At 44.0% G+C, this 13,027-nt stretch overlaps 1 protein-coding gene across 1 annotated transcript in view; it reads right to left on the bottom strand.

Annotated features, from left to right (window-relative positions):
* Window positions 1-13,027, bottom strand: part of LOC124281588 (triple functional domain protein-like) — a 188,311-nt gene that overhangs the window by 159,687 nt on the left and 15,597 nt on the right. The window contains exons 3-14 of the mRNA XM_046717532.1: window positions 11,904-12,019; window positions 11,572-11,733; window positions 11,075-11,257; window positions 8,380-8,499; window positions 7,703-7,894; window positions 7,269-7,415; window positions 7,006-7,117; window positions 4,744-4,859; window positions 3,920-4,042; window positions 2,341-2,526; window positions 1,451-1,578; window positions 325-391 (exon numbers count right to left, since the gene is read on the bottom strand). Of these exons, the coding sequence (XP_046573488.1) occupies window positions 325-391; window positions 1,451-1,578; window positions 2,341-2,526; window positions 3,920-4,042; window positions 4,744-4,859; window positions 7,006-7,117; window positions 7,269-7,415; window positions 7,703-7,894; window positions 8,380-8,499; window positions 11,075-11,257; window positions 11,572-11,733; window positions 11,904-11,957 (1,590 nt within the window). The 5' untranslated portion in view covers window positions 11,958-12,019. The remainder of the gene's footprint in view (window positions 1-324; window positions 392-1,450; window positions 1,579-2,340; window positions 2,527-3,919; window positions 4,043-4,743; window positions 4,860-7,005; window positions 7,118-7,268; window positions 7,416-7,702; window positions 7,895-8,379; window positions 8,500-11,074; window positions 11,258-11,571; window positions 11,734-11,903; window positions 12,020-13,027) is intronic.

Below are 13,027 nucleotides of genomic sequence, written 5' to 3'. Positions count from 1 at the left end.
AGGCAAAGGTTGCAGTTCTATTATTGCACACATTGGTCCTACCTCATACAGACGATTAAGGCAAACAGTTGCAGTTCTATTATTGCACACATTGGTCCTACCTCATACAGACGATTAAGGCAAACAGTTGCAGTTCTACTATTGCACACATTGGTCCTACCTCATACAGACGATTAAGGCAAACAGTTGCAGTTCTACTATTGCACACATTGGTCCTACCTCATACAGACGATTAAGGCAAACAGTTGCAGTTCTATTATTGCACACATTGGTCCTACCTCATACAGACGATTAAGGCAAACAGTTGCAGTTCTACTGACATACCTTCAGGCAGGTCTCCAGGTCTTTAACGTACGTCCTCTCTGTCTGCAGCAGCTCTGCCATGATGAACCTGCAGAGACAACATCGCTATTGATAACCGTGTGCATAACAACCTAGAAAGTGTCACTATTACCGCACATCCTGATAGTAGACAACCCTGGACACGTCAGTAGCCACACATACTGATTGTAGACAACCCTGGACACGTCAGTAGCCACACATACTGATTGTAGACAACCCTGGACACATCAGTAGCCACACATCCTGATTGTAGACAACCCTGGACACATCAGTAGCCACACATCCTGATTGTAGACAACCCTGGACATGTCAGTAGCCACACATACTGATTGTAGACAACCCTGGACACATCAGTAGCCACACATCCTGATTGTAGACAACCCTGGACACATCAGTAGCCACACATACTGATTGTAGACAACCCTGGACACATCAGTAGCCACACATACTGATTGTAGACAACCCTGGACACGTCAGTAGCCACACATACTGATTGTAGACAACCCTGGACACGTCAGTAGCCACACATACTGATTGTAGACAACCCTGGACACGTCAGTAGCCACACATACTGATTGTAGACAACCCTGGACACATCAGTAGCCACACATACTGATTGTTGACAACCCTGGACACATCAGTGGCCACACATACTGATTGTAGACAACCCTGGACACATCAGTAGCCACACATCCTGATTGTAGACAACCCTGGACACGTCAGTAGCCACACATCCTGATTGTAGACATCCCTGGACACGTCAGTAGCCTGACTAACTACGGGTACACATATCTGCCACCAAGTTATGTCACCAAGCAACTGTGTAAATGTGTCACTGACTCTCTGCAACTATGTGAATGTGTCACTGACTCTCTGCAACTATGTGAATGTGTCACTGACTCTCTGCAACTGTGTAAATGTGTCACTGACTCTCTGCAACTAAATATATGTGTCACTGACTCTCTTCACCTAAGTAAATGTGTCACTGACTCTCTGCAACTATGTGAATGTGTCACTGACTCTCTTCACCAACATAAATGTGTCACTGACTCTGCAACTAAATAAATGTGTCAATGACTCTATGCAACTAAGTAAATGTGGTACTGACTCTCTGCGGCGGGCAGATTTCCTCTTCTCCTCTGTCAGCTCCTTGGGTGTTCCCTTCTGGAGCTTTTCCTCAATGGAGCCGTCACTCTGCCGCTGCTCACGCTGGTCTTCCTTTTCTGTCTGCTCTGGCTGAAAGGCAAATAGATTAAAAATCAGGCAAACATCAATGACAGCTGAGGTTGTAAGTCCCAGTTGACCGTCAATAACAGCGCTCACATGCAAAGCACAAGGCCTTAGGCCCCTACAATTAACTTTACAATCACCACACAATTATGCTACCCCACTTGCACTAAGTGCAGGGGAACCACTCCCATCTTGTGTAAAAACTAAGAGTAGCTGCCCTTGAGTTATTGGAAAGGTTAAGGCAATTGCTAAGTGCTTGCAGACACCTTTTGTTATCATCCTTTTCTTGATTATCTAACTTCCAGCATTGAACTGGGTGAGAATGAATATATATCGACTAGATAGTTCACTACTACTAATCAATAGGTTACCACTGTGGTTCACTACCACAAATAATGATGTTTCTGACGTTCAACCGGTTGTGAATTCTCTGTGTTGTTTAAGAAAAAAAAGAAGCAATCTTTGAACGTAAAGCTGGTTACTTGACTTGTGTGAAACAGACCCTTACTTGTAAGCCATTTTGTCACAGGTTACAACAATCTTAGCTACCTAAGATTGGTCCAAACCAGATGTAAGTTTCAATTGTAGCTTACAATGATCTCAGCCTACAATCGCTTTGTGCAAGTGGATGGTGATTATAACCATAGCCTAAGATCATGATCTTAAGGATTTAGAATAATCATAGTGCTAAGATTGTTTCATGCAAGGGGACCCAGGACTAAGATGGCACTGTGGCTTATTCAGTGAGTGTGTGTCAGTAATGCTCACCTCCTTCTCGGTGACTCCAAGCTTGCTCTCCAGCTGTAGCCGGTACTTCTCCATGCGAGATGAGAAATCCTTGTATCGCTTGTCTACAGCTGCGCACCACTGCATGATACTGGTGGCATGGATGTTGCCCTTCGCCACAAAGCCATCAGCCAGCTGCAGCAGCAGCTTCACATTCTCCTTTGTCTCCTGAGGAACATCATCAAAACAGCAGGTGAAAAAGCATGATCATTACAATAATTCAGGTAAATCATAAACCATTCTGGTAAAATCGTTCATGTCTTGTCAGGTTCTTGTGTTGATGACTATTCCTATAATTCAGAAATGAAGCTAATCATACAAGTCATCATTGTATCTAAGTCTAAGAATACTACCTCTGTTACAACATTTCCATCAATCATGCACTTGGGGCCGTAATCACACTAAATCTTAACTTCAGTTTTTCAACTGAAGTCAAATTCATTGTCAACTATACATAATTAGTTGTACCCACAATAGGACCTTCAACCTACAGCTACTTCCATGCGCAAAAGGCTGCACATCTTTCCAGCATCTTTTAGTTAGAGATGGATGTTTTGGGAGGTGGTAGGGAGTAATTTTGATGTAATAGGATAGTTGTAAGTTCAAATTTGTGCCTTAAATTAGGCAACTGCAGTTTATCTTCATGCCTTAGTCTGTTCACTTGCTCTGCTGAGAGATCTAATATATACTGGGTGTAGCTGGACCAAACCATCATATGATGAATCTGAGCGTAGGTTGTAAGGGCGTAACGACATGTGTAGTCGGGAATCAGAGGAGGTGTTTCTGAATATAATTGGACTGATGGTATGAAGTGATAAATGGCCTCAAGCATTTCTGTGAATCTGAAACTCAAACCAACTCCCACATATGAGTAACATGCTCAGTAACAATCATCCTTATCAGAGTCTGTGTCCTGCAGTGGTACAGTGTCCAGATAGTCTGCATGGTCCATACAGTCCAAACACTCTGTTTGGTGCAAGTTTGCCTTCATAATTGCTATCTGTAGGAGTCATAGACTATAGGGTAAATAGCCCATGTGGCAATTGAGGAACAACATTTTGTCTCGATCTATCTGATTTAGTAGGGGGAACATTCGTGGAAACGATTAGCAGTAGTTACCCTCAAAGCCAATGACTACATAATGGAGGCCAAATGATGACAATTTGTATTCACAAAAAGAAACCAAGACGCAACCAAGGACTTTGCTAACAAGTTACAAAGTTCTCCGCAAGATATTCACAAGGGAGGAAGTGACAAACAAATTACCACATGGACTCGAACTTGTATCTCATGTGCTCAATCCATAATCCCTGACCTCAACCTTGGTAAAGTGGCGGATGTCCATCCAAAGTGGAAATGGCATTGCCACTGAAGAAATTAGCAGTTTCCCCTTGAATGTAGATGTAGTCCATCAGCGTTTACCAAATTTTAAGAACACAGTTTAGACAAAAATGAATGAATGTTCAAGTGTGTCTTTGTACACCTGAACCTCAATTTCGTAGACGTGAGACCAACTCTCTCCAAATGGAAAAGCAAAATGTCATGTTCTACAGTGAGTTACCTTTGCTCTGTTGCGGAAGTCATAGTGTTCCTTCAACAGCCCTTCTGTCTCCTGCTTGTTGGCCCCCAGGTGGGTGTGGGAGTTGAGGTACGCCTCTCCATAGTCGTGGATCCATTCCAGGGCCTGGCATGGAACAATCACGTCATCAGACAACCAGACAACACAACATCATCAAGCAACTGTTCCGTGAACTACAGTGACTGTTGGTGTGTGAGACCTCCCTACCTGCTTGGCTCTCTGCTCAAACAGCACAAACTGTTCTGGGTACTACAGTGACTGTTGGTGTGAGAGACCTCCCTACCTGCTTGGCTCTCTGCTCAAACAGCACAAACTGTTCTGTGCACAACAGTGACTGTTGGTGTGAGAGACCTCCCTACCTGCTTGGCGCTCTGCTCAAACAGCACAAACTGTTCTGTGCACAACAGTGACTGTTGTGTGTGAGACCTCCCTACCTGCTTGGCGCTCTGCTCAAACAGCACAAACTGTTCTGTGTACTACAGTGACTGTTGGTGTGAGACCTCCCTACCTGCTTGGCGCTCTGCTCAAACAGCACAAACTGTTCTGTGTACTACAGTGACTGTTGGTGTGAGACCTCCCTACCTGCTTGGCGCTCTGCTCAAACAGCACAAACTGTTCTGTGTACTACAGTGACTGTTGGTGTGAGAGACCTCCCTACCTGCTTGGCGCTCTGCTCAAACAGCACAAACTGTTCTGGGTACTACAGTGACTGTTGGTGTGAGACCTCCCTACCTGCTTGGCGCTCTGCTCAAACAGCACAAACTGTTCTGGGTACTACAGTGACTGTTGGTGTGAGACCTCCCTACCTGCTTGGCGCTCTGCTCAAACAGCACAAACTGTTGGCACTGTTCCAGCTTCCTCTTCTTATACGTCCAAAACTCGATGACAACGTTCTCCTGCTGAAGCAGCTGGTCCAGGGTGGCTACAAACAAACAACAACATGCGCTACACTGTTCAGGAGAAACATTTCAGGCACAATGTAGACATGTCCAATGTAGACAACATCGTGTGCTACATTTCAGGCACAATGTAGACATGTCCAATGTAGACAACATCATGCGCTACACTGTTCAGGAAAACATTTCAGGCACAATGTAGACATGTCCACTGTAGACAACATCGTGTGCTACATTTCAGGCACAATGTAGACATGTCCAATGTAGACAACATCATGCGCTACACTGTTCAGGAGAAACATTTCAGGCACAATGTACACATGTCCACTGTAGACAACACTGTGTGCTACACTGTTCAGGAGAAACATTTCAGGCACAATGTAGACATGTCCAATGTAGACAACATCGTGTGCTACATTTCAGGCACAATGTAGACATGTCCAATGTAGACAACACTGTGTGCTACACTGTTTAGGAGAAATATTTCAGGCACAATGTAGACATGTCCAATGTAGACAACATCGTGTGCTACATTTCAGGCACAATGTAGACATGTCCAATGTAGACAACACCGTGTGCTACACTGTTTAGGAGAAATATTTCAGGCACAATGTAGACATGTCCACTGTAGACAACACTGTGTGCTACACTGTTCAGGAGAAATATTTCAGGCACAATGTAGACATGTCCAATGTAGACAACATCATGCGCTACACTGTTCAGGAAAAACATTTAAGGCACAATGTAGACATGTCCAATGTAGACAACATCGTGTGCTACATTTCAGGCACAATGTAGACATGTCCAATGTAGACAACACCGTGTGCTACACTGTTTAGGAGAAATATTTCAGGCACAATGTAGACATGTCCACTGTAGACAACACTGTGTGCTACACTGTTCAGGAGAAATATTTCAGGCACAATGTAGACATGTCCAATGTAGACAACATCGTGTGCTACACTGTTCAGGAGAAACATTTCAGGCACAATGTACACATGTCCACTGTAGACAACACTGTGTGCTACACTGTTCAGGAGAAATATTTCAGGCACAATGTAGACATGTCCAATGTAGACAACATCGTGTGCTACACTGTTCAGGAGAAACATTTCAGGCACAATGTAGACATGTCCAAGGTAGACAACATCGTGTGCTACATTTCAGGCACAATGTAGACATGTCCAATGTAGACAACACCGTGTGCTACACTGTTTAGGAGAAATATTTCAGGCACAATGTAGACATGTCCACTGTAGACAACACTGTATGTTACACTGTTCAGGAGAAACATTTCAGGCACAATGTAGACATGTCCACTGTAGACAACATCGTGTGCTACATTTCAGGCACAATGTAGACATGTCCAATGTAGACAACACCGTGTGCTACATTTCAGGCACAATGTAGACATGTCCAATGTAGACAACATCATGCGCTACACTGTTCAGGAGAAATATTTCAGGCACAATGTACACATGTCCACTGTAGACAACACTGTGTGCTACACTGTTCAGGAGAAATATTTCAGGCACAATGTAGACATGTCCAATGTAGACAACATCGTGTGCTACACTGTTCAGGAGAAACATTTCAGGCACAATGTACACATGTCCACTGTAGACAACATCATGTCCAATGTAGACTACATTTCAGGAGAAATAAATGTAGACATGTCCAATGTAGACAACATTCAGGCTACACTGTTCAGGAGAAACATATTTCAGGCACAATGTGTAGACAATGTCCACTGTAGACAACATCATGTGCTACACTGTTCAGGAGAAATATTTCAGGCACAATGTAGACATGTCCACTGTAGACAACATCGTGTGCTACACTGTTCAGGAGAAACTCGTGTGCTACATTTCAGGCACAATGTAGACATGTCCACTGTAGACAACACTGTGTGCTACACTGTTTAGGAGAAATATTTCAGGCACAATGTAGACATGTCCACTGTAGACAACATCGTGTGCTACACTGTTCAGGAGAAACATTTCAGGCACAATGTAGACATGTCCACTGCATATGTCATGCACACTGCCAGCATCATGTACACTCCATAACACATACAACTACATCTTGAACAACATGGACAGAAGATGAACATAAATCTGATTTTCATAATGTCCAAGCTCTGAAATGTGTTGAGTGTATTGCCATCCTCACCCTTGACGTGCCCCTCTGGACTGCGAAACTTCATCTCCATGCCAAGGAAGTGGAGGTTTCTGTTGACATACTTCAGGAACGTCTCAGCCGTGCGCCGGGCCAAGGTGCAGGCCTGGAACACAGAAATATCACACATGTCAACAGCTGATTGTGTTCCCATGTGATCTTTTTGTCTCAACATCAGTTATCGGTTGCCAGTGATGTGTTTGAGATATTTACAATACTGAATGACATTGTTATTGCTCTGAGACACCTGTACTTACCTTGAGGAAGGCTTCTTTCTGCTCATTATGCTTGTTGATGAGCTGCACCAGGTAGGCCACCTTGTCTGCTATGTGCGCCTTCTCAGAACTACACCAGTCCTCATCCCGCTTGTAATCTCTGTCCAAAGACTCCAGCACTGACCAGACCTACAGACAACATGACATACTTCTCTACACACAGTGAGGCAGGCATATGTCTCCATTGAAACAGAGTGGCTGCAATGTGACTTCCTTGTCAACCATTCTGTTGGATGATGAAGTGATCAGACATATTGTCTCTTGTTCAAACACAGGAACTTGTAGCTTATTTTTGAGTTTCATATTTTGGGTTTGACTTGACACAAATGTAAACTTATGCAAACAAGATGTAAATATAATCCAGTTTGAAAAATGAAAGACCGCACACATAAACTAACTCATCAACATTGGCCTACCTGCTCAGCAGTTTTGTACCAGTTCATTGATGCCATCACCAGTTTGTGCCTCTCTTCTGCATGGTACATAAGTTGTTGCCATGCCAATGTGACATTTTCAGCAATAGCTCGCACTAATTCAGAATTGTAGTGTTGCCCTTGTATCATGGCCTCCGCCTTCTGGGTGACCTGCACCACGCTGATGTGTGTTTTCTACAAAACAGGAAACAATATGTCAACAATATTCTCAACCTCCGCTGAGGTGGGTTTTCTGGGAAACAATATGTCAACCTCCGCCTTCTTGGTGACCCGCACCACGCTGAGGTGGGTTTTCTACAAAACAGGAAACAATATGTCAACCTCCGCCTTCTTGGTGACCCGCACCACGCTGAGGTGTGTTTTCTACAAAACAGGAAACAATATGTCAACCTCCGCCTTCTTGGTGACCCGCACCACGCTGATGTGTGTTTTCTACAAAACAGGAAACAATATGTCAACCTCCGCCTTGTGGGTGACCCGTACCACGCTGAGGTGGGACACAATATTACAAGATGGATGCACAAAGCTGCGAATAAAGTAAACAGTGTATGTTTCCTATACAAACAACCAAAGGGAGATATCAGAAATGGAAGTATGTGAAGAACATGTTTTCTGTGACTGCGACAGAAGAGCACTGTAAAGAATGGTGTGTGTCTCACCTCGATGGCCATCATGAACTGTTCATGCTCCTTCTTGAGCTGCTCCGCCTCCAGCAGGGAGTTTGGGCACATGAAGCTGGCTGTCAGCATGGACTCGCCATTCCTCACCCAGCAGATCACCTGAGACACAGACATGCCGCTGATGCTAATGTCAACATACACAAACTTAACAGGCTATTTAGAGAAAACAACTGCACCATGATAATTTCAATACACTTGCCCCCAGCTGATTCCATGTACCTGAAGAACATGAAGAACAAGAAGAGCATATGCAACTGTTCTGAAATGACATTCACAAATTTTGCCCACTTCTTGTAATTGATATAATCTCATATACCCACTTTTGGTCATAAATACAGCTACGTAAACCAACGTCTGGACATAGCCTGTCACACCAAACTTGCCATTTTTCACCAATGTTTAACATTTAGGTTCAGTGAATAATAGTTCCCCCATTTCTCAATACCCTACACTTGCCTTTAATCTCCCTCCTGCAATCTGCTCTATTCGCAGTTGGCTTGACACTAGGATCTTTACCGATATGTTGGATCATAATACAATAAACAAGTTATCATACATAACAGCATTTTGCCACTATGGATAATTTGACAATACATTTACTGCCATTCCATTCTCATTCCCTTCTCAGCCTATACTCTACTCTATCTGGCTGTATTCATACCCTTCTCAGCCTATACTCTACTCTATCTGGCTGTATTCATTCCCTTCTCAGCCTAAACTCTACTCTATCTGGCTGTATTCATTCCCTTCTCAGCCTATACTCTACTCTATCTGGCTGTATTCATACCCTTCTCAGCCTATACTCTACTCTATCTGGCTGTATTCATACCCTTCTCTCAGCCTATACTCTACTCTATCTGGCTGTATTCATACCCTTCTCAGCCTATACTCTACTCTATCTGGCTGTATTCATACCCTTTCTCAGCCTATACTCTACTCTATCTGGCTGTATTCATTCCCTTCTCAGCCTATACTCTACTCTATCTGGCTGTATTCATACTCCTTATCTCAGCCTATACTTCTCACTCTATCTGGCTGTATTCATACCCCTTCTCAGCCTATACTCTACTCTATCTGGCTGTATTCATACCCTTCTCAGCCTATACTCTACTCTATCTGGCTGTATTCATACCCTTCTCAGCCTATACTCTACTCTATCTGGCTGTATTCATTCCCTTCTCAGCCTATACTCTACTCTATCTGGCTGTATTCATATCCCTTCTCAGCCTATACTCTACTCTCTATCTGGCTGTATTCATACCCTTCAGCCTATACTCTACTCTATCTGGCTGTATTCATACCCTTCTCAGCCTATACTCTACTCTATCTGGCTGTATTCATACCCTTCTCAGCCTATACTCTACTCTGGTCTGGCTGTATTCATTCCCTCTCAGCCTATACTCTACTCTATCTGGCTGTATTCATACCCTTCTCAGCCTATACTCTCTCTATCTGGCTGTATTCATACCCTTCTCAGCCTATACTCTACTCTCTATCTGGCTGTATTCATACCCTTCTCTCAGCCTATACTCTACTCTATCTGGCTGTATTCATACCCTTCTCAGCCTATACTCTACTCTATCTGGCTGTATTCATACCCCTTCTCAGCCTATACTCTACTCTATCTGGCTGTATTCATACCCTTCTCAGCCTATACTCTACTCTCTATCTGGCTGTATTCATACCCTTCTCAGCCTATACTCTACTCTATCTGGCTGTATTCATTCCCTTCTCAGCCTATACTCTACTCTATCTGGCTGTATTCATACCCTTCTCAGCCTATACTCTACTCTATCTGGCTGTATTCATTCCCTTCTCAGCCTATACTCTACTCTATCTGGCTGTATTCATACCCTTCTCAGCCTATACTCTACTCTATCTGGCTGTATTCATTCCCTTCTCAGCCTATACTCTACTCTATCTGGCTGTATTCATACCCTTCTCAGCCTATACTCTACTCTATCTGGCTGTATTCATACCCTTCTCAGCCTATACTCTACTCTATCTGGCTGTATTCATACCCTAATCAGCCTATACTCTACTCTATCTGGCTGTATTCATACCCTTCTCAGCCTATAATCTACTCTATCTGGCTGTATTCATACCCTTCTCAGCCTATAATCTACTCTATCTTCTCAGCTCTAGTATGTACTCATCCGGGTCGGTGGGGTAGCCTAGTGTTTGCTCGTCATGCCGAAGACCTTGGTTCGATTCCCCAAATGGGTACAATGTGTGAAGCCGATTTCTGGTGTCCCCTGCCATGATATTGTTGGAATTTTGCTAAAAGTGGCGTAAAACTAAACTCACTCACTCACTCACTATACTCATCTCCTTCTCTCTTCAAGAATCCTCGACTCATCTAAGCTCTAAAGTATAAAAGAACCGAAACTAAAATAAACGAGGGATTCTTTACAACTTCTTTTCAGTGACTGACTATTTGTCACATCTAGCATAACACTTCCTGCCAAGTCACAGCCTTAACACCATCCCATGATGTTGTGCCAATTCAGTTACTTTATTTAGATGTCCTGAGTCAAATAAGAAAAATGTGGGAAACTGTGACTATAGTTGAACACCACTTACTTATTTATCAACATAAAAAATTCAGCTGAAACATGAAGCAAGGGAAAGTTTTCACCGCCATTTCAAAACCTTTGTTAGGCTGAAGACTTACCTGTCTAGCTTCAATCTCGAAGTTGCGAAGGAGGACACACTGCTCGAGTCGGATGCGCTTCTGTTCAGCCAAAGTCTCAAGGTCCATCTCTCTCTCATGCAGGTACTCAAGCAATACTTGGATGCGGGTCTGAGCATCATACTGGGAGTCTGACATAAGCTGCACACCCGAACTCTCTGTCAACTAAACAACAGACAGTGAATCATTAACCTTTAAAACATAAACAGGTGAATTACACATGCACATGTCTTGAAATCTCTAATTGTGATCACAGAGAATCTGAAAGGGAGAAGAATGATATCATGGATAAATGTGCACATTAACAATATGTTATATTTTATGACTCACTTTATTTAGTTATTCTTATTCTTTATTTAGTATCTTATTCTTTATTTAGTATCCTAATAGCATTCTCAGAAGATCATAACTAGAATCAATATACGTGACATTTCATGTGAATAATGATGGCTGTGATGGTTTATCTCCAGTCCTCTAACCTGGCAGAGCTCCTGTCCTCGCTGCAGAACCTCGAAGGTGCAGTTCTGCATATGCAGGACACTATCGCTGTGCATCTGTAGCAGCTGCTCTGCCTTGCTGCCGTCGGTCACCATCTCCATGTGCTGAAGCTCCTCAGACCACAACTCCAGCTGTGATGACACCTGCAGAAGAAACACTCTGATCAAAAGATCTTGCTTAAAGACTATCCACACAGAGTTGTGCTAATAATTGCAGAAACTATCAGGAAGTTAAGAGCACATTAACAATAAGAGAAAGCAAAATGGTATAATGTATTTAGTCCCCAATCCTTCAGTAGCTTTGGCTGCCATACCTCAAGTGCATCCCTCTCGAACACTCGCAGCTGAAGACACAAGTCCAGTTTCATTTTCCTTGCCGCCCATAGCTCTTCCAGCTGACTCCGACTCTCATTCAGTTGGTGGAGCACACCTTAAACAAACAGGCCAGCATGAGCATACAGTGTCACACCCACAAGAATACAGTGTGTGACTGATGTGGTGTTAAGAGCACCCCTGTGTGTACAGTGTGTGAGGTGGAGTTGAGAGCAACCATGTGTGTAGTGTGTGAGGTGGTGTTGAGAGCACTCCTGTGTGTACAGTGTGTGAGGTGGTGTTGAGAGCACTCCTGTGTGTAGTTGTGAGGTGGTGTTGAGAGCACCCCTGTGTGTACAGTGTGTGAGGTGGTGTTGAGAGCACTCCTGTGTATACAGTGTGTGAGGTGGAGTTGAGAGCACTCCTGTGTGTACAGTGTGTGAGGTGGTGTTGAGAGCACCCCTGTGTGTACAGTGTGTCAGGTGGAGTTGAGAGCTATCCTGTGTGTAGTGTGTCAGGTGGTGTTGAGAGCACTCCTGTGTATACAGTTTGTCAGGTGGTGTTGAGAGCAACCCTGTGTATACAGTGTGTGAGGTGGTGTTGAGAGCAACCCTGTGTATACAGTGTGTGAGGTGGAATTGAGAGCACCCCTGTGTGTACAGTGTGTGAGGTGGTGTTGAGAGCACCCCTGTGTATACAGTGTGTGAGGTGGTGTTGAGAGCACTCCTGTGTGTACAGCATGTGACTGATGTGTTGAGAGCACCCCTGTGTGTATAGTGTGTGAGCTGGAGTTGAGAGCACTCCTGTGTGTACAGCGTGTGACAGATGTGGTGTTGAGAGCACCCCTGTGTATAGTGTGTGACTGATGTGTCAAGAGCACCCCTGTGTATACAGTGTGTGACAGATGTGGTGTTGAGTGCACTCCTGTGTGTAGTGTGTGAGGTGTTGAGAGCACCCCTGTGTATAGAGTGTGTGACTGATGTGGTGTTGAGAGCACCCCTGTGTGTACAGTGTGTCAGGTGGAGTTGAGAGCACTCCTGTGTGTACAGTGTGTGAGGTTGTGTTGAGAGCACTCCTGTGTGTACAGTGTGTGTGGTGGTATTGAGAGCACCCATGTGTACAGTGT

Source organism: Haliotis rubra, unplaced genomic scaffold (genome assembly GCF_003918875.1).
Source record: "Haliotis rubra isolate DU_JTF1 unplaced genomic scaffold, ASM391887v1 Scf285, whole genome shotgun sequence".
NCBI classification, from domain to species: domain Eukaryota; kingdom Metazoa; phylum Mollusca; class Gastropoda; order Lepetellida; family Haliotidae; genus Haliotis; species Haliotis rubra.
The sequence above is the reverse complement of the archived record's forward strand: the minus strand, read 5'-3'. Positions and strand labels throughout refer to the sequence as shown.